The 22,570-nt window shown below is 43.9% G+C and overlaps 1 protein-coding gene across 1 annotated transcript in view; it reads left to right on the top strand.

Annotated features, from left to right (window-relative positions):
* The window catches only part of adgrb1a (adhesion G protein-coupled receptor B1a), a 691,398-nt gene that overhangs the window by 249,848 nt on the left and 418,980 nt on the right, over nt 1-22,570 (top strand). Inside the window, exon 4 of the mRNA XM_070888471.1 lies at nt 4,368-4,532. Within this exon, the coding sequence (XP_070744572.1) occupies nt 4,368-4,532 (165 nt within the window). The remainder of the gene's footprint in view (nt 1-4,367; nt 4,533-22,570) is intronic.

Below are 22,570 nucleotides of genomic sequence, written 5' to 3'. Positions count from 1 at the left end.
TGGGGTAAGTGATACTTGTGTGACAAGTAGGATTAGCTTCCTGCTGAGTTGCTAAGATCTGCCTCTTCATGTCATCCAGCTTTCATTTGCCTTCTCTGATATCATGGCATTCTCCATGGTCATGGAATACCAGTATCGCTGCATGGTAACCCAGAGGTCAAGAACTGCCTTATTATACAAAGCACAATTTATGCAAATAAACGTTTGTGGAATAATGGGATGAATGGGTTTATTTGAGAAGCAGCAAAATATTAGTGGGTCGAAATAATGCAGGGCGACCCCGATCGCCATCAGTGCGATGGTTTTGCCGATCTTCTGCCAACTTTATGGCGGGGGAACCCCCATAGAAATGACTGTTGTGAGTGGCTTTGAGGGTGTATTTTCATGGGCATTCTGACCGATCATTAGTCAAAGTTTCAGCGGAAGAGCTGTGGAAAGTCTGGGGAAATGGCATGAACACTTTCTGGGGGACCTCCGGGCTCTTCTGCTAAAGTTACAGCAGGAGAGTGGAAAGCCTCTGCCACAGTTCAGCCCTTTTGACTCAGTAACGTACAGAATGAGAGTTTGGCAATAATATCCTTTCAACTCATCAATTACTTCCCTGAAATTCCTGTACATAATGTCCAAGGAGCAATTTATAATACAGTTGTTTAAGAAACACACCAGCGGTATTGCACAGGGAGCTGCCGCAGGTCAGTCAGCAATTTACCAACTTATATTTTTCTAACTCCCAGTTTGGAAAATATAAGCTACAAAGCAGGGATTAAAAAGCCATTATGTTTTTGTTTTTAAAACCCTTTGGGAGTATATTCGGTCTTAATTCAGGGAGGTGTTATATTTCTAAAACCTTTAGAGAGTTTTCCTTCAGGCATAGCTGCAGCAACACCTGAGAATTGACTCTCTGTCACTGTATTGACTGTTTGAGGATATTTGTGCTGCGGCAACTGCATTTTCTGACACTTCTGGCATTTATGAGAGTGAATCACAAATGGTTTATAAATGTTACTTCAGGCCCAGACATTGTGACTCAGTACATTTATTATTTTTCTAATGGGAAGAATTATTTTATGTGTAAAACACTGAAATATCCGATGATTTACTTGAGCATTGAGGGTTTCTCAATGATTTCTGTGAAAGTACAATTTTGTGATTAACGTTTATATTAAAAAAAAAGCTGGATGATATCTACTTAACAAGAAGGTTGACAGTTACAAGGATGTAATGCTTCCTGAGGACTATGTCAGGGAAGGCAGTTGGCCCAAGTATGTAAAATGCATGATCTAAGCTGCAATAGGTATTCTGGTGTTTGGTTTGTTTTATATTTGCAGGCATGACAGGAGGAGACTTTGCAGATGCTTTCGTCAGGAGATGAAATGGTCTGGCTAGTGCTTGCAAAATAGTTGATCTAGAGAGAATGGTCTATATGTGTGAAAGACTTTATCTTGTTTCATACTCTATTAATGTCAGCAAGTATTTATCAAGATTTGTTTTCTGCTCAGGGAAATTAGTTAATTTATTACATTTTCTGCTACCTAGCTATTTGTCTAGCTGTCTGTTAAATGACTTGAAAATGGCATGACTACAGTTACAATATAGAATAAGTATCCTGGTAAAAATAATGATATGCTTCAGTGAAACTGCTTTTCTTTCTCCATGCTTTTTAATTGTCTTGTGAATTCTTTTCTTCCTTTCATATTGACTTGAAGTAACATGGCAAACCTTTGTGGATATAATGACTTTGGTTGCAGAAGCAAAAAGGAGATTGATTGGCTGTGCTAATACGATGTATGAACTCAAGAAGGCATGCTCACTAACTGGGAAAATAGTGAAAGATCCCACATGCAATTCCATTGAAACTTCTGCTCACATGGGACAGAGCTTCAAGTGATAACAGTGTCTAAGAAAGCGTTCCATCCGCAGAAGTTATACTTGACGCTTTGTTGCTTATATTTTCTGTGGAATTTCATGGAGCAGTACAGACTTTACGAGGGTGGAGCAGCATTTGGGTCTGGCATAAAAACAGAGGTGTGGATTAAGTCCCAGGAACTCTCGTTCTCAAGATCATAATTTAGGTACAGTTAGGGAAGGCCATTTGGCCTGAGTTAGCAGTGTGCGAGATTGGATTGTTGCACGGTACAGCTCAGGGCCTGTTTTTGCTATTGTGATGTAGATGCTTTTGGAGAGACTGATGCAGTTGTTGACTGCATTGTCCCAGGTCACATCACAACAATTGCCAGAAAGAGGAAAATATTCCATTCTTCATTCCCTTCATTCCTCGGCACACAATGGTGTCTACAAACCAAGCCAATTCTTCACTTACCCAGACAAGTGATGTCTTCTCTGGTTCCTACAGTCAACCCCAGAATGTCAGACTGTGTTTGTTAACACTTAATGAATTGAGAAAAGTGTATGGATTCCAGTGTCTGGTGAGCACAGCACACAAATTAATCCCTAGACTTCACTTTATATAGGTGTTGGTTTGTATTTAATAACTACAATATCCACTGCATAATTTCACATCTTTGCAGTGAACTATGATTTGTCATATGAAGAATAACTGCATTTTTCTTTCTTTTGAAGTGAATTTGAGTTCCATTTTCCTTAGTAAGCCTTAGTTTAACATATCTGTTTTCACTAGAATGTATGTTCTTTTGTGCCAAAGCCTGTTTCTGTTAAGGAAAAATTCAAAGTCTGATGAAAAGATGAGGAAGAAGTTATCCTAGGGCAACCACTTTTTCAAAAACTTTTGAGCAAAATTATTCAATGCAGGAGATCAAAGGACCATGAAGCAACTTAAAGGAGCAAACCAAATTTGGGTTCCTCAGGCCTAAATGTGAACAGTTTCTACAGCAACAGCACAATACTGTGGATGCTGGAAATCTGATATAAAAACAGAAAATATTGGAAATGCTCAGCGGGTCTGGCCGCATCTGTGGAGAGAGCTCTTGTTTATGATGCAGTTGGAACATTCAGAACTATCAAATTTCCCTCAGTGTGGAGCAGAGGTGGGTGAGAGCAACAATCCACAAAACAAAAGTTTAAAAAACACATTCAAGAAAGAAATTAAACTGCAAATGATCAATTGACCCTTGCTTTTTATCACTCCAGTTTAAACCAAAGCCATTTATTATCACTGAATTCTCAAAACGACATAAAGTGGAGCCATTTCTTGTTCTTTCTACAGAATCAATAATCCTTTTCTAAGCTAAAAATAGATCCTCTTTTCAAATCACATGATTTATATGTCAAGACAAGCATTTCACATAAGCCACAAGTTAGCTCAGTATAAAGGAGAATCTGTTCGATGCACTGTGTGTTAAATCACGTAATTCAATAGTTTACTCACAAGCAGGATGCTGTATCCAGTTTTCTGACCTATGTGCTATTGTGCCCAAATTCAACTTTGACATTTGCAATTTTTCTTCACATGCCAGGTGGCATTTTGCCATCTTGCTGAATGTCTGAAGACTTCCTTGTACCCAGGTTGCCCAGTGCATAAGATCCAAGTTCCATCCCCTATCTTGAGTAGTGGACCCAAAAATACTGATTTCCCCTTCATAGATTAACGGACAATAATTTACATCTAAGTTGAGCTGTCAGAATCAGGATCTAACTCAATGCAGCATTGAATGGATGGCTGACATTCTGGTTGGACTTGAACAGAATGGATCTGAGCTGTCTAGTTTGGACAGCCTGCCATTGTGATAATAGCCAGATACAAATTAGGGCACTATTGACATTCTGCCACCTGCTGTTACTTGTCCATCAAGACATCTAAAGAACAGAACATCACCACTGCACAAATTCATTTTCTCTACTTTGGAATATTAGGGTTCTTGCAAAGTGGCCATGGAAATGTGGCTGGAGTGTTTTAACACCCGAGGTATAAGAGTTATGGCAGTACAACACAGATTTTGTACAGCATGATAGCATAGCACACAGTTCAAAGGATTTTTGTTTTGAGTAAACTATTGATTATTTTTAACTTGAATTCCCCATTGACATGAAAAATTGTCCAAACTTTTTCACATTTAGCTTGGGTATACCGAACCTTGTGAACACCCTTACTAGCATGTGACCAATGATGCATTTCCAGTTAATTTTTTTTTATCCCTTTCTTACCTGTTTGTAACGATTCTGCAGTTTACACATTTTTTTGTTTTCCCTCATTCTAGCACATCTCCCTTTAATCCTCATCTGCTTTGTCTTTTCATTGTGTGTACAGTTCTCTTAAAACTATTTAATTGACCTACTTTATGTCATAATCTATTTAATATCATTCAGCGTGACTGACAAAATGATAATAAAAAGGCTCCACAGCAACAAAGCCACAACTGAGTAACAATCAAATGAATCTTCTTTTTCAGGCGACCCTGCAGCAGAGGAATGGTCCCCCTGGACTGTCTGTTCTTCGACTTGTGGGCAGGGTACACAGACCCGGATGAGATCCTGTGTATCATCTCCATATGGCACCTCGTGTAGTGGACCTCTGCGAGAAATGAGACTATGCAACAATTCAGCAGTGTGTCCAGGTTTGCTTGAACTAATGGAAACACTTGTTGCTGCCGTGCATTGCCTTCACTTAATTACCCCAGCTCTCTCTCTCCTTAATTTCGATCTGTGCTTGTGAGTTGTCAAGGTATTTGACCTTGACAGCACTGGGAAATTGCCAGTGACTGCATCAAAGTTCCAAAGTCAAAAATGACTTTGGTCTGATGCAATGCTGATGCACTTTATGATTGCCCCAACAGTCTGCTCCAACCTCGATCAACACCAAAGACACCAATGTGACATTTCCATCCCTCGCACTTTCGTTTCCTCTGGACATTTATGCAAATGGAGGTTTCTCGATTAGTGTTCAGTTTTAAGAACTGTGTTGAGACTTCTATCGTGGATACAGGATTAAAACTTGACTGACATGCTTTGCTTAGGACTCTTAGCAGATGTCAGAAAAAGGAGACCTTCATCCTCCCTAGTCTGGCTTTAATCTTGGTCCTAGAGTTCAAAGAATAGTGTTCTCATAAATTCCTCCAACTTCAACTTATTCAGCGTAGTCATAATTGCTGAACTTTTGCATTCATTGCATCATTTTTACTTTGCTGTAATGCAATATCATCTAATATTTGGAAAGTAACTTCCTTACTTCTGTATGTGCTTTTCTAGAAAGGTAATATGATTTTTTTTTTAGTCAACCCAGATTATATGATAGTTTGAAATGATCATAAAGGGTAAATACTTTATTGAAAAATTTTATAAACTTTGGTTAGAAATATCTACTTTTTTTTAACCTTAATTAATGCTACAGATTGACAGTTGCCAACTAAAAACAGCATGAGGTTTCTGTCAAATTATGGGCAAGAATGGTGGTCTGCATAATGTTCTGCCTGGACATGTTGTATTGCCTTTAGAGGTTATAAGTCATCAAAATGGCTTATCTATGACACAAGCACCATTTACAGAATATTCTTTTACTGATTTGCTGAAATGTTAGCTTTTGTGGTTTTCTTTTGAGTAATACGTTTTGAAATATTCTACAAATTAGTATGGAAATACCACATGAGAGATTGATTTTTTTTAAAGTGGACAGTGGATAAGTGATTGATCCCTACAATTCATATATTTTTGAAACTATCAATGATTCTCACATGCAGAAAAGATTTAAATTACACCTGACTTGTGGGCTATAACTTTATTTCGCTATGTAAGTTGTCATTGGTGGATTTTGAGGGGTGTCATGGGAAAGGCAGAGCCTTTCAAGGTTGCGATAAGAACTGAGGGCTGCTTGTGGGGCTGCTGAGGTAAGCACAGCTTGTGGGGGTTAGGTGAGGGGGGCTCTTAATGGGCGGGCAGTTGAAGATGGATAATGGGGTTGAGATCAGAGTTACTAGCAGGGGTGAAGTTACCTGATGGATAATGCTGATCCTGCACAATAAACCTGGATCTATGAGAATGCCCTATGATTATGTTTTCCTTGCATCCAGGTGAGTAAACTGCTCGATTTACAACATTTTCACACTTCTCAACTAGCTAAAATCTTATTAGTTGCTTGAGCAGTATGAATCTGATTATAAGTGTAAGTAGGCCCTTATTGGCTGCATTCTCATGAATAACGTTATCAAATTTGTAAACTATGAATGTGGAGGAACTCAAGACACAATCACTTTGTTGAGTATTGGATGAAGCTTGTGAACAGAATTAGATGAGTTTAAATAATTATTTCTAAATTGGGAAAATATAGGCCATGGTGACTAAACAGATTAGAAATTGAATTAAAATATAGCTCCTGCCCTTTCACTTGAGCACAGATTTAATAGAAGTAAATGATCCCCATTTTAATTTGTAGTGAATAAATTTGCATCTGTGCAACATAGCTAACATTTAAAGTAAAATTGTGCTTGAGTCGCATGACTTGTACTTCTGACATTCACATTTTTTGTACTCTAGTTTGAGGCAGAAATGTGGGAAAATCAGGAAAAACGTACAGTGACTTTCATTTCCATGCTTGTACTTTCCATTTATAGTCCATGGAGAAAAAAAACTAGCCGAGGTACAATAGTGTAGTGAACATGATCCTGGACTAATAATCCAGAGAACATGAATTCAAATCCCACCATGGCAGTTTGAGAATAGTGTTTCAAAATTCTGGAGATAAAATGTTGGTATCAGCAAAAGAACATAAGAACATAAGAAATAGGAGCAGGAGTAGGCCATTCAGCCCCTCGAGCCTGCTACGTCATTCAATAAGATCTTGCCTGGTCTTCAACTTCAACTCCACTTTCCAGCACTATCTCCATATCCCTTGATTCCATTAATATTCAAAAAGCATGAATATATTCAATTACTGGAGTAGAGAATTCCAAAGTTTCACAACCCTCTGATTGAAGAAATTTCTCCTCATCTCAGTCCTAAAAACCTTATTCTCAGACTGTGACCCCTGATTCTAGACTCCCCAGCCAGAGGAAACATCCTCCCTGCATCTACCCTGTCAAGCCCTGTAAGAATTTTGTATGTTTCAATGAGATCACCTCTCATTCTTCTAAACTCTAGACAATATAGGTCTAGTCAAGTCAACCTCACCTCATAGGACAATCTCCTCATCCTAGGAATCAGTCTGGTGAACCTTTGTTCACCTATGCTAAGTATATCCATTTGCTTTCTTAACTGCTTGCTGGACCTATATGTTAACTTTCTGTGATTCATGTACAAGGAAACTCAGGTCCCTCTGAACACCAACATTTTCCAATCCCTCACCAGTTAAAAAACACACTGCTTTTCTATTTTTCCTACCAAAGTAGATAACTTCACATTTCTCCACATTATATTCCATTTGCCGTGTTCTTGCTCAATTAGTCTGTCTATATCCCCTTCAAGCCATTTTGCATCCTCCTCACAACATACATTCCCATCTAGCTTTGTATCATCAGCAAACTTGAATATATTACATTTGGTTCCCTCATCCAAATCATTGATATAGATTGTAAACATCAATCTTTGCGGTACCCCACGAGTTACAACCTGCCAACCAAAAAAAACAACCCATTAATTCCTACTCTCTGTTTTCTGTCTGTTAACCAATCTCAATCCATGCGAGTATATTACCCCCAATCCCATGAGCCCTAATTTTCTTTACTAATCTATTGTGTGGCACCTTATTGAATGGTTTCTGAAAATCCAAATACACCACATCCATTGGATCCCCCTTATCGATTCTACGAGTTACTGTTGTGTATCTGCAAAGCATGCACTCCCATGTTCCGCCACCAGGGAGCTCATCCCCTGAAGTCCCAAGGGATCCCAGCATCCCTTGGGAGCACTGTATACAAGCCGGCCCCTAAGGCCTGTCCTCACTCTGGAGTATCTTATTAAAGACTGAGGTCACTGTTACTTTAACCTCCCTGTCTGCAGCCTCATCTGTGTTACGAACACAATACCTGGCAACGAGAATACGAATCCAACGCAAAGATGCAGTAAACTGTGGGCATCTGGAGAAGTTCTCGGAGGGTGAGAACTGGTAAGCCTATGTCGAATGGCTAGACCAGTACTTTGTAGCTAACGAGCTGGACGGAGAAGGAAGCGCTGCAAAAAGGAGAGCGGTCCTCCTCACAATCTGTGGGGCACCGAACGACAGCCTCATGAAGAATCTTCTGGCTCCGGTGAAACCCACAGATAAGTCGTATGAGGAGCTGTGTACACTGGTTCGGGAGCATCTTTACCCGAGGGAGAGCGTGCTGATGGCGAGGTATCGGTTCTACACGTGCCAGCGATCTGAAGGTCAGGAAGTGGCGAGCTATGTTGCCGAGCTAAGGCAACTTGCAGGACAATGTGAGTTTGATGGCTACCTGGAGCAAGTGCTCAGAGACTTTTTTGTACTGGGCATTGGCCACGAGACCATCTTACGAAAACTTTTGACTGTAGAGACACTGACCCTCAGTAAGGCCATTGCGATAGCACAGGCATTTATGTCCACCAGTGATAACACCAAACAAATCTCTCAGCACACAAGTGCTAGCAACTTTCATAAATTAACTGGAACTGTGTTTGCGAGCAGAAATGTACAGGGCAGAACCCACAAGTCTGCAACTGCCAGCAGGCCTCAGGTGACCTAGATGAATGAGTCCCAAACAAAGGATGAATGCAAGGCAATTCACACCTTGTTGGCTTTGTGGAGGCTTCCATTCAGCCTATTGATGCCGCTTCAAAGGGTATGTTTGCAAGAGCTGTGGAGCAAAGGGGCACCTCCAACGAGCTTAAAAAACGAGCTGCAAGCTCTGCAAAACCTGCTAACCACCACGTGGCAGAGGAAAATCGGTCCATGGTGGATCAAAGCAATTTCGAGCCTCAGAGAGAGGAGGCAGATGCTGAAGTACACGGGGTGCACACATTTTCGATGAAATGTCCACCTATAATGCTAAATGTAAAATTGAATGGCTTACCCGTAGCCATGGAACTGGACACTGGTGCTAGCCAACCCATCATGAGTAAAAAGATGTTTGTGAGACTGTGGTGCAACAAGGCATTCAGACCTGCCCTGAGCCCCATCCACACGAAACTGAGAATGTACACCAAAGAGCTTATCACTGTCCTGGGCAGCGCCATGGTCAATGTCACCTCCGAGGGCACGGTGCATGAACTGCCACTCTGCATTGTCCCGGGCGATGGCCCACACTGCTTGAAAGGAGCTGGCTGGGCAAAATCCGCTGGAACTGGGATGGCATCCAAGCGCTATCACATGTCGATGAGGCCTCATGTACCCAGGTTCTGAACAAATTTCCTTCCCTTTTTGAGCCAGGCATTGGAAACTTTTCCGGGCGAAGGTGCGGATCCACTTGGTCCCAGAGGCACGACCCATTCACCACAAGTCGCGAGTGGTACCTCACATGATGAGGGAGAGAATGGAAATCGAGCTGGACAGGCTGCAACGCAAGGGCATCATCTCCCCAGTGGAATTCAGCGAGTGGGCCAGCCCGATTGTTGCAGTACTCAAAAGTGATGGCACGGTCAGGATTTGCGGCGATTATAAAGTAACTATTAATCGTTTCTCGCTACAGGACCAATACCCGCTACCGAAGGCAGACGACCTATTTGCGACGCTGGCAGGAGGCAAGATGTTCACCAAGCTCGATCTGACTTCGGCCTACATGATGCAGGAGCTGGAGGAGTCTTCGAAGGGCTTCACCTGCATCAACACGCACAAGGGACTGTTCATCTACAACAGATGCCCTTTTGGAACTCGGTCGGCTGCAGAGATCTTCTAGGGAAACATGGAGAGCCTACTCAAGTCGGTACCACACATGGTGGTCTTTCAGGATGACATATTGGTCACGGGTCAGAACACCGCCGAGCACCTACAAAACCTGGAGGAGGTCCTCCAGTGACTGGATCGCATAGGACTGCGGCTGAAGAGGCCGAAATGCGTCTTCATGGCAACAGAAGTGGAGTTTTTGGGGAGAAAGATCGCGGCGGACGGCATTAGGCCCACAGACGCCAAGACAGAGGCTATCAGGAATGCACCCAGGCCACAGAACGTCACGGAGCTGCGGTCGTTCCTGGGATTCCTCAACTATTTCGGTAACTTCCTACCGGGGTTAAGTACCCTTTTAGAGCCCCTACATGTGTTATTCAGCAAAGGTGAGAACTGAGTATGGGGAAAAAAAACCAAGTAATTGTTTTTGAGAAAGCCAGAAATATTTTATGCTCCAACAAGCTGCTTGAATTGTATAACCCATGTAAAAGACTTGTGCTAGCATGTGACGCATTGTCATACGGAGTCGGGTGTGTATTACAACAAGCTAACGTTGCAGGGAAGTTGCAACCTGTCGCCTATGCTTCCAGGAGCTTGTCTAAGGCCGAGAGGGCCTACAGTATGATTGAGAAAGATGTATTAATGTGTGTGTTCGGGGTAAAGAAAATGCATCAGTACCTGTTTGGCCTCAAATTTGAGCTGGAAACCAATCATAAGCCCCTCACATCCCTGTTCGCTGAAAACAAGGGGATAAATACTAATGCCTCAGCCCGCATACAAAGGTGGGCACTCGCACTATTAGCGTATAACTATACCATCCGCCACAGGCCAGGCACCGAGAACTGTGCGGATGCTCTGTGGGCTACCATTGCCCACCACGGGGTTGGAAATGCGCAGCCTGCAAACTTGTTGATGGTGGTGCAGCCCGCAGTCTTGTTGATCGTCATGGAAGCATTTGAAAATGATAAATCACCTGTCACAGCCCGTCAGATTAGGACTTGGATCAGCCAAGATCCTCTGCTGTCCCTTGTAAAAAACTGTGTACTGCATGGGAGCTGGGCCAGCATCCCTGTTGAAATGCAAGAGCCAATCAAGCCGTTCCAGCGGCGAAAGGATGAGCTGTCCATTCAGGCAGACTGCCTGTTGTGGGGTAACCGTGTAGTGCTACCAAAAAAGGGCAGGAAGACGTTCATCTCGGATCTCCACAGCACACACCCGGGTATAGTAATGATGAAAGCGCGAGCCAGATCCCATGTGTGGTGGCCCGGTATCGACTCTGACTTAGAGTCCTGTGTACGGCAATGCAACAACGTATGTGCTCAGTTGAGCAACGCGCCCAGAGATGCACCACTAAGTTTGTGGTCCTAGCCCTCCAGCCCATGGTCGAGGATCCATGTCGACTATGTGGGCCTGTTTCCCGGTAAAATGTTCCTGGTTTTGGTGGATGCTCTTTCAAAATGGATTGAATGTGAAATAATCTCCGGAAGCACCGCCACCGCCACCGCCACTATTGAAAGCCTGAGGGCCATGTTTTCCACCCACGGCCTGCCTGACATACTGGTCGGTAAACGCGGCCATGTTTCACCAGTGCTGAATTTAAAGAATTCCTGACCCGCAATAGGCTCAAACATTTCACCTCGGCCCCGTTTAAACCAACCTCCAATGGGCAGGCAGAGCGGGCAGTACAAATCATCAAACAGAGCCATAAATGAGTCACAGAAGGCTCACTCCAAACCCGCCTGTCCCGAGTACTGCTCAGCTGCCGCACGAGACCCCACTCGCTCACGGGTGCCCCTGACTGAGCTACTCATGAAAAGGACACTTAAAACCAGACTCTCGCTGGTTCACCCCAACCTGCATAATCTGGTAGAGAGCAGGCGGCAGCAACAAAATGTAAACAATGGTCATGCCACTGTGTGACGGGAAATTGATCTGAATGACCCTGTGTATGTGCTCAACTATGGACATGATCCCAAGTGATCGCAGGCACGGTGATAGCTAAAGAAAGGAGTAGGGTGTTTGTAGTCAAACTAGAAAATGGACAAATTTGCAGAAAGCACCTGGACCAAACGAGGCTGCGGTTTACAGACTGCCCTGAACAACCCACAGCAGATACCACCTTTTTCGAGCCCACAACACACACCCAAAGGATCAACGACACCACAACGGACCAGGAAATCGAACCCATCACGCCCAACAGCCCAGCAAGGCCAGGCTCACCTAGCAGCCCTGCAGGGCCATCAACACGCCAGGACAGTGAGGGCACAGCCAACACACCAGAACAGACATTTGCACCGAGGCGGTCCACCAGGGAAAGAAAGGCTTCCGACCGCCTCACCTTGTAAATAGTTTTCACTTTGACTTTGGCGGGGGAGTGATGTTGTGTATCTGTAAAGCATGCACTCCCATGTTCCGCCACCAGAGAACTCATCCCCTGAAGTCCCAAGGGATCCCAGCATCCCTTGGGAGCACTGTATATAAGCCGGCCCCTAAGGCCTGTTCCTCACTCTGGAGTGTCTTATTAAAGACTGAGGTCACTGTTATTTTAACCTCCCTGTGTGCAGCCTCATCTGTGTTAGGAACACAATCGTTACAACCTCAAAAAACTCTTAACAGATTTGTCAAACATGATTTTCCTTTCATAAATCCATGTTGACTCTGTCCAATCCTATTATCAATTTCTAAGTGCCCTATTACCATGTCCTTCATAATAGATTCTAGCATTTATCCCACTACTGATGTCAGGCTAACTGGTCTATAGTTCCCCATTTTCTCTCTTCCTCCTTTCTTGAACAGTGGGGTTACATTTGCTACCTTTGAATCTGCAGGAACCGTTCTAAAATCTGTGGAATTTTGGAAGATGACAACCAATGCATTTACTATTTTTATAACTCGTAAGTGCCCTCTCAAACCAGTATCAGCAACTCAGGAAGGTGACTCACCATCATCTTCAATGGGCAACTAGGCATGGACAAAATATGCGGGTCTTGCCAGCGAAGCCTAAATCTCAAGAATCAATAATAAAACAAAAGCTTTACCTGAGAAATAAATGCTGAAAAATGGATATATTAAATGGATTAAAATATAGTAATCTCATCTGATCATTATTTACAATTGGTATGTTACAAAAGCATTTTAATCATTGCAGCAGATCTAGTCTATATGGTATCTCTATATAGAATGTCATGCTTCACACATTAGTTTCAGTTAGTTTTGAGATTAATTTGTGTAATGAATTATCACTCTGCTTGGTTCTTGGTCCTGAACTATTTTAAAGAGGCTTCAGGAAAGATTCTAGTATGTTGGACTCTAAATTAGGAGGGGAATGGTACCAGGGATGAGGGACTTCAGTTATGTGGAGTGACTAGAGAAGCTGGGATTGTTCTCCTTCGAGCAGAGAAGGTTAAGGGGAGATTTGATAGAGGTGTTCAAAATTATGAGGAGTTTTGATAGAGTAAATAAGGAAAAACAGTTTCCACTGAGGATGCAATTTTAAGGTATTGGCAAAGAAAACAGAGGGGAGATGAGGAGAATGTTTTTTAGACAGCGAGTTGTTATGATCTGGAATTCACTGCCTGAAAGAGTAGTGGAAGCAGATTCAATAGTAACTTTCAAAAGGGAATTGGATATATATTTGAAATGGAAAAATTTGCAGAGCTAGTGGTGAGTGCGACTAATTGGACAGCTCGTTGAAAGATGGACCGAATGGCCTCCTTCTGTGGTGTAAGATTCCATGTAGCTATAAACAGATTGCTTAACATCGGCTGTGAGCAAAGAGCTAAAGGACACAGGTTCAGAATTTACAAACATCAGGCGAGATTGGTGATTGAAAGAAATGTACTTTCTCTTACATAGTGTTGTAAAAACAATCGAATTGGGAAGCAGGTCCATTCGTAAGAAAGATTCAGCATTATCTGAATTTCTACTGGCCTGCTAAAGGCTGCACTTCCTATCGCCATCTGGTACTACTCGAGGACTGTCATTCCCAATTGGCATGCTAAAATGAAGAAGATGCTGAACACCACTTTGCTGTGCGTGGACGTGCTCATTGATGTGATAGTGTGAGCACAAATTGAGACTGAAAAATTATCTCTTTTGGAAGAAGATTGATGGTTACGTGAATTAGCACAGACTGAGATGAGCACAATGGGACAGGAAGGTTCCTTTGTTGTTGCTGGAGGAAGAGGAAATGTGTCCAGGGAGAGCAGCAAAACTCACGTTGAATAGTAAAGATGTGTTGATAGATAGTCAGGCGTTTTGTTTGATTACCTTTGGGGATCAGAGTATATTAATGCAAAACCTTCTTTCATGGTAGTGCAGTCAGATTAAATAGCACATAGGTTGTGACAGGAGCAGGCTTGGCAGGCTGAATAGCCTTTAAACATTTTATGCTTTTTTTGCGTTCTTGTGCATCCACTAATAAAAACCCTGTGCAGCGCAGTAATTTATTAAAGAAAGACTCTTCTGTGGAATGAAGCACGATCAAAGTAAAATACTCAGTCTCTTATGCCTCCAGAATCAAAGGAATAATTCCATTCTGAATGTAGCTCTGCAGCAGGCTGAAGACTTGGGATATGTCTTTGAGTAACAAAGGTTCATTACCAGCTTAATTTCGACATGCCTGGCTTCATATCATAATCTAATATTAGTCAGGACATTGCGAACTACAGTTCCCAATTGGCACGCTGAAATGAAAGAAATGCTGAGCGTGGTCTGGTCTGCATGGGCATGTTCTTTAATTTGATAATGTCAGAACAGTGATGGTGGCAGCAGTCCAGTGGTGGCCACACAGCAGCCGTTTGGCATGGGAATGGCAGAAGAAACCTTCTCCTTTGATAATCCCACAGGAAACGACTGAATTTTTAAAGGACCAACCATGCATAAATAGAGGGCAAATGGAGAGGTGACTGGGCAGCACAGTCAGCTTTCCTTTGAGTTTGGTTCAGTCACGTCATTGTACTTGGCAAACCCTGACTTTATTTGTTAAATTAGCCCCTAACCATATTGTGTTCTTGTGCTGCAGGACATAAAGTTCCCACTTCCTGTATAGAATAAAAATGAAGTAAGAACCAGTAAATTGTTATTTGTAGCAATCGAACAAAACAGCACAGGGACTTGGCCCAAACACTTAGCCCGAGCTCATTGAACTGGGAGCCAGATTGAATAGACTGAAATCACACAGTCAGATCACTAGTGCAATTAAGGATCTCCCTTATCCTCCAAGTTTATTTGCCTGGTCTTGGTTTCTTGTACAGTGCACAGTCTGTTTTACACAAAAAGAGTCTAAACAAGCAGAGTTGATTGGACTGAAGCCATCAGATTTGGATTAACTTAAATTTCTTGGATGTGTGTGTGTTTTCTGTAACTGTGTCCTTCAAAATGAAAGAATCACCAGTGAAACAGCTTCCCACTCATGCTCCCCAAAGGCACAGACCAGACAAAGAAGGTTTATCCACTTTTTATGTTTACATTTCAGTGTTAAGTCACTCGGGTAGTTGAGTCACAAGCAGAGTTCACCTGTAGTGCAATTGTAATTTCCTATCGTCAGCTCATTATCATTGTTCTTTATTTATGTCCAGCTTCCACCTGTTGTATGGAATAAAAACAGAAAATGCTGGAAATACTCAGCAGGTCAGGCAGCATCTGTGGAGAGAGAAACAGAGTTAATGTTTCAGGTCGATGACCTTTCGTCAGAACTGGAAAAAGTTAGAGATGTAACCGATTTTGAGCAAGTGCAGAGGTAGGAAAAGGGAGGGGAGGAAAAACAAAAGGAAAGGTCAGTGATAGGGCAGGAGAGAGTAACTGATACTTGTATGGGGTTAGCCTAATAGGCGTGACTGGCAAATTATGAAATTCAGATGAACTTTACAAGGAAGTGAACCCTTAACAGGTAAGTGGGAATTCTTGGGAGCTTTTGAGAAAGCTTAAAGACCTTTGCCCAATCTGATGGGGTAGAGGAGAAACAAGTGCCAACAAACAATGAAGTGCAAAGAAACCCAATGTTCAGACATGCAACAGAGTCTGCAGGCATAACTCAGCATTTGATCCCTTGTTTGATGGCCGATCAAGTAGAGGTGGTTGCACGGAGGGTGGTCTAGTTTGCCACTCCAGGGCACACCTACAGATCAATATTGCAGCATGCTAGGAAGAACGTGGAGGCAGAGATGAGGCCACAGCTGAATGTCGCTGACTATGCAATCTCTTTGATGCAGTTTAGCTGCTGGTGTCCTTGTAGCAGATGGCATAACTTTGCATTGGGCTCCCTGCAGTCTTGAAACCTGTGCAGACAGTTCTCTGTGTTCCTTGCCAATTAGGTGGGCAAGTATGGTTGGTAGTATCTTGCCGGCTTCACATAATCACAGCTATGCTGGCTGATGATCATGCCTTCTTTCATGCAGTACCACTTAAAACATGACATACTGTGATTGGAGTGCTTCCAAAGATCCATCCTGCATTAAGATTAGTCAGCCTTTGTAGATGGTAGTTATGCCATTGGGTCTGTTGTTGCAGCCTACCTGGGGAATTGGAGCCTCCACATGCACTAACCTCCTGGCCAAATAGGTGTGTCTGTTAATGCAGGTGGGCACTGGACATCTCTGGTGCAGCCTAACATCAATATCTATGTGCATCAGCAATCCAATTGGAATCCATACACAATTTTGTTCAATCTGTTAATAGAAGGAATTTGATGACTGAGTGACAAATGGTTTCCAGTACTTGTATAGTTGCAATTTGTTAATTAAGTATTGATATGTAAGCACATGCCAACTACATAAAGTAAATTGTAACTCACTCAGAGCAATCTACCATTCTGTTTCCACAACAGGTTAAAGCTTTTTTTTCAGTGCTTTCCATCTTGTCCTCAAACTATTAACTCTTGATAGAAACTAAGGATGCCTAAAAATGTATAAAACTGTTATGAATGTATAAAACAGATATGAGCGCTGTGTTTAAATCATTGTTTTGGACTGGAGATGAGGTGTCTGCTGAGAATGATAGAGAAATGCTTAGAAAAGCTCATTACCTGTGGTTTTCAAGTGAAAGCTTCAGTTTGTTTACGTATCTTAAGACAATTTGTATGGAAAGGCTTAGAATCAAAGGATGTTTGTAGCAATTAGTGTAAACACAGGCATTTTGCTATGTCATAAAGATTGGTTGAGGTGACAAAGCTCTGGGTTGTGCCTCATAGTTCAAAGGACTAGGCTTTGTATTGAGGGAATAGGGACAAGATAGATGCAGCATTTTCCACAGGAAGAAACCCTGGATTAGTATAAACAGAGAGAGAGGAAAAGAATTCTACAGAAAAGCAACTTCGATAGGTTATAAACGATAACATGTGACCAAAATTGCAAGCCATCTTTCAGGTGCAATCTTGAAACAAGAAATGAGACAAAGAACTAGAAGTCTTATTGGATATCAAGTTCTTAGGGGAACCTCTATAGGTCAAAAGGTCTTGTCAATATTCCAATTCAAGCCCACCCCTAAAAATAGGTTAAAAATGACCTCCTGAAAGCTTGTAGTCACAGAAGAAGACAGAGAGAGAAGGAGGCACACAGATGGAAGAAACGGAGAAAGAAAAGGATGCTCACAGATGGAAGGAGAGAAAGAAAGAGAGAGAGAGTGAAGGAAGCCTGTATAACTAAGGTGCACTCTCTACGGCTGTCTCTGGTCACTTTAAATAATCGAGTTCGAGTGCAAACCAATATGGTGAATAATTGTGTTTAATCAGAGTTTAAGGCGGAATATATCACCTTAGTTATACAGTAAAAATATATGACCGTAACAATAGTTGGAATCGATCTGATTGGACAGACGGTTGACACACATGAGTAATTCTGATTTTCCTCTCGTCTAGGGCTTGCTTCACACTCTCCCACTCTCTCTCTCTCTCTCTCTCTCTCTCTCTCTCTCCCTCTCTCTCTCTCTCTCCTTCTCTTTCTCCGTTTCTTCCATCTGTGTGCCTCCTTCTCTCTCTGTCTTCTGTCTGTGACGAAAAGCTTCCAGGGGGTCACTTTTAACATATTTTTAGGGGTGGGCCTGAACCTGAATATTGACAAGACCTTTTTGTTGTGTATGGAGAAAGAGTCAGATTGAACACTGTGCGCTCAGAGTAAAGTGTGACCTTAGTTTTTTATTGCAGGTCTCCAGAGTCTCTCTCTGATATGTCCTTACTATACAGTATAAATGCACACGTAGCCCATACTTGAGAAAAGATCACTCTGTGACTAGTTACCTTTATTACCAAGACCTCAAGACACAGACGGTGGCTGGAGCTTCCCCTTTTATACCGGAAAGTCCAAGTTAGGAGTGTCTCCCACAAGTTCGCCCCCTGTAGTCAGTGTTCTCAAGGTATACAACTTAGGTCACCTTACACATGGGTTACAATGACAGTTGAATACATAACATCACCTCCCCTCCCAAAGTCTTATTGGGATCACAGGTTAAGTCTCTCTGGTGGTTTACGCTCCCTTGTAGAGCACCTGAGTTGGGGCTCCGGTTGTTGGACGCTGGCCTGAGTGTCTGCTGTTTGCAGTGCCTCAGGGCTGTCCAGACTGCCCACAGTGACTGGGCTCTCCTCCACTTGGTTCCGGTGTTCGGTCACCTGTGGTGGAGTAAACTCTACGCCGTGTTCTTCGTCTGCTTCTTCTATGGGGTTGCTGGACCTCCTTTTAGTTTAATCCACGTGTTTACGGCAGATTTGTCCATTGGTAAGTTTAACTACCAAAACCCTATTCCCCTCTTTGGCAATCATAGTGCCTGCAAGCCATTTGGGCCCTGCAGCGTAATTAAGGACAAAAACAGGGTCATTGACATCAATACATCCCGCCCTCGCATTCCTGTCATGGTAGTCACATTGTGACTGACGACTGCTCTCAACAATTTCTTTCATAGTAGGGTGTTATAAGGGATAACCTGGTTTTGAGCATCCTTTTAATTAGCAGCTCTGCAGATGGAACCCCTGTGAGTGAGTGTGGTCGGGATCTATTGGCCAACGGCTTTGATCAGCGGCTTTGTAGGGAACCCCCTTGGATTCTGAGCATCCCCTATTTGATTATCTGCATTGCTCGTTCCACCTGGCTGGTTGATTCCATTGCCTGCCATGAAGTCCTGGAATTCAGTGCTTGTGAAGCACGGGCCATTGTCGCTGACCAAGACATCCAGTAGACCATGGGTGGCGAACATTGCCCATAGACTTTCTACCGTGGCAGAGGATGTGCTTGAATTTAAAATGGCACACACAATCCATTTGGAGTAGGCATCTACTACAACCAAAAACATTTTTCCCATGAAAGGACCTGCGTAGTCCACATGGATGCGTGACCATGGCTTGGCGAGCCAGGACCAGGGGCTAAGGGGGGCTTCCCTGGGTGCGTTGCCCAGCTGAGCACACGTGTTGCACCTGCGAACACAAAGTTCCAGGTCTGCATCTATCCCTGGGCACCAAATGTGACCTGGCAATTGCCTTCATCATGACAATGCTCATTGTGAAGTTCTCTGATAAACACCTCTTTGTCCTTCTGGAGCATGACTACTCGGTTTCCCCACAGTAGGCAATCGGCCTGAATCAAGAGTTCATCCTTGCGCCAATCAAACGGTTTAAACTCCTCAGGGCATGCCCCGTACGTGGCTGCCCAGTCCCCATTCAGGACACATTTCTTAACTAAAGACAGTAGCGGGTCTTTATTTGTCCAGACTTTAATCTGACGGGCTGTCACAGGTGTGCCTTCGCTTTCGAAAGCTTCAACAGCCATGACCATCTCAGCATCATGCTCAGCTGCCCCCTCAGTAGTGGCTAGTGGTAGCCTGCTGAGTGCATCGGCACAGTTTTCAGTGCCCGGTCTGTGCCGAATTGTGTAGTCATAGGCGGCTAATGTAAATGCCCACCTCTGTATGCGGACCGATGCATTTGCATTTATGGCCTTGTTGTCGACCAAAAGGGACGTTAGGGGTTTGTGATCTGTCTCCAGCTCAAATTTCCTGCCAAATAGGTACTGGTGCATTTTTGTTACTGCATATACACATGCTAGCGTTTCATTTCTACCATCTTTCTGCCCGGGACAGACTTCTGGAAGCATAAGCTACCGGCTGTAACTGACCATTGGCATTCACATGCTGCAACACACACCTGACCACATAGGACGACGCATCACATGTTAAAACTAGTTTCTTACACGGGTCATATAACATTAACAGCTTGTTGGAGCATAACAAATTGCGTGCTCTATCAAAAGCCCTTTCCTGGTTGTCCTCCCAGACCCAATCGCAACCTTTGCGTAGCAGCACGTGTAGTGGCTCTAACAGCGCGCTCAATTTGGGAAGAAAGTTGCCCAGTTCAGGAGCCCCAGGAACGAATGCAGCTCCATTGTGTTATGGGGTCTGGGTGCTCTCTGGATCGCTTCCGTCTTGGACGTAGTAGGGCTGATCCCGTCTGCTGCTACCCTCCTCCCCAGGAATTCTACCTCTGGAGCTAAGAAGACACACTTCGCCTTTTTCAGTCACAGCCCTACCCGGTCCAGTCTGCGTAGCACCTCCTCCAGGTTGTGGAGGTGTTCTTCAGGATCGTGACCCGTGATGAGGATGTCTTCTTGAAAAACCACCGTCCTTGGAATCGACTTGAGGAGGCTTTCCATATTTCGCTGAAAGATCGCGGCGGCCGAACGAATCCCGAACGGACATCTGTTATACTCAAACAACCCCTTGTGTGTCGTGATGGTGGTCAGCTTCTTTGACTCACTCACCAGCTCCTGGGTCATGTAAGGTGAGGTCAGGTCCAATTTTGAAAAAAGTTTGCCACCGGATAGCGTCGTAAAGAGGTCCTCCGCTCTTGGTAGTGGGTACTGATCTTGGAATGACACCCGATTGATGGTGGCCTTGTAATCGCCACATATCATGACTGACCCATCCGCCTTGAGCACCGGCACAATCGGGCTCACCCAGTCACTGAATTTGTCTGGCGAGATGATGCTTTCCCTCAGCAGGCGGTTGAATTCGCATTCTATCTTTTCCCGCATCACGTACGGCACCACTCTAGCTTTGTGGTGTACTGGCCTGGCGCCGGGTTTATGTGAATCACTACCTTGGTCCCCATGAAAGTGCAAATGCCGGGTTGAAATAATGAGTCAAATTTATCCAGGACCTGTGAGTATGATACTCGCTCCACAGAAGAAATTGCATTGACATCGCCCCATTTCCAGTTCCCAGAGTGGCAACCTGTTCTCTGAATCTTTGTGGGTCATGACTGTGGCGTTGCCTAGCACCGGAATGATCTCCTTTGTATATGTCCGTTGCAGTGCGTCAATTGGCAATAATTTTGGTCTCCTGGCCTTGGACACCCACAACCTTTCGAACTGTTTGATACTCATCAGGGACTGGCTGGCCCCCGTGTCTAGCTCCATTAATACTGGGATGCCATTGAGAAGTACTTTCATCATTATCGGTGGCGTCCTGGTATATGAACTGTATATGTGCTCCACATGAACTCGCTGAACTTCAGCTTCCAGCGATTTCCCCCAGAATTCATTTGACCTCGTTCGGCTTACATCGGGCCCGTCTTCCTCATACATGAACCTGGCTGCAGGCTTCCTGCACATACGTGCCAAGTGACTGCTGACGTTGCAGTTTCTGCAAGTATATTGCTGATACCTGCAAGATCTGGCTGGGTGTTTGCCTCCACTCCCCACTGTTGGAAACAAAAGGTCCATTACCAGTCGATCGTCTCTGACTGTCTCTGTAACTGTCCTTAAGTGCATCATTAACAGGTTTTGATGGCCTCATTACTGGCTGCATTGTCCATTGCGATGGCATGAATCGCCGTTCAGCTAGCCATTGTCTCTGTTGAATTCCCCCTTTGGGTTCGACTGCATGCTGGGGCATGTCTGATTGCCCTTGTCTGCGTAAGAACTGTGTGCCGCATTAACAATGTTGACTCCCTGGTCGTTTTTTGCATTTGAGCCAAGATTTTTGCCATAAATCATTCTGGTCTCTTCCTCCCCTGAGCTAAATGTCTGGGCCATCAAAGCCGCCATTTCCAGGGTCAAGTCTTTGGTCTCAATCAGTTTCCTGAAAATCCCATGCGTGCCCGATGCCCTCAATAAAAAAAATCTCACAGCATCTCCGCACTGCATGCATCTGGGAACTTACATAGGCTCGCCAGTCACCTGAGATCTGCCACGAAGTCTGGAACGCTTTGCCCTTCTCGCCGCTGGTGCGTGTAAAACCGGTGTCTCCCCATGTGCATGCTGGTCGCCAGTTTAAGGTGTTCCCCGATCAACTGACTGAGCTCTTTGAACATCTTGTCCGCCGGCTTCTCTGGCGCTGGAGAGTTTTTCATCAGGGCGTACATCCTGGATCCACAAACCGTCAGCAGATGAGCCCTGCGTTTGTCGGCCGAATCCTGTCTCAACCATTCCTTAGTGACAAAACTTTGCTGTAGTCTCTCAATCAAGTCGTCCCAATCATCACCAACACAGTACCTCCCTTCTGTGCTGCTAGTGGCCATATTCGCGTGGTTTAAATCCCAGTTTCTCGTCGCCAATAATATGTCCTGACTATACAGTATAAATGCACACATAAGAACATAACATCATAAGTACAAAGGAATTAGGAACAGAAGTAGGCCATCTAGCCCCTCGAGCCTGCTCCGCCATTCAACAAGATCATGGCTGATCTGGCCGTGGACTCAGCTACACTGACCCGCCCGCTCCCCGTAACCCTTAATTCCCTTATTGGTTAAAAATCTATCTATCTGTGATTTGAATACATTCAATGAGCTAGCCTCAACTGCTTCCTTGGGCAGAGAATTCCACAGATTCACAACCCTCTGGGAGA

Source organism: Pristiophorus japonicus, chromosome 1 (assembly GCF_044704955.1).
Source record: "Pristiophorus japonicus isolate sPriJap1 chromosome 1, sPriJap1.hap1, whole genome shotgun sequence".
NCBI lineage: Eukaryota > Metazoa > Chordata > Chondrichthyes > Pristiophoridae > Pristiophorus > Pristiophorus japonicus.
Note: the sequence above shows the minus strand (reverse complement) of the source record. Positions and strands in the feature narration are given on the sequence as shown.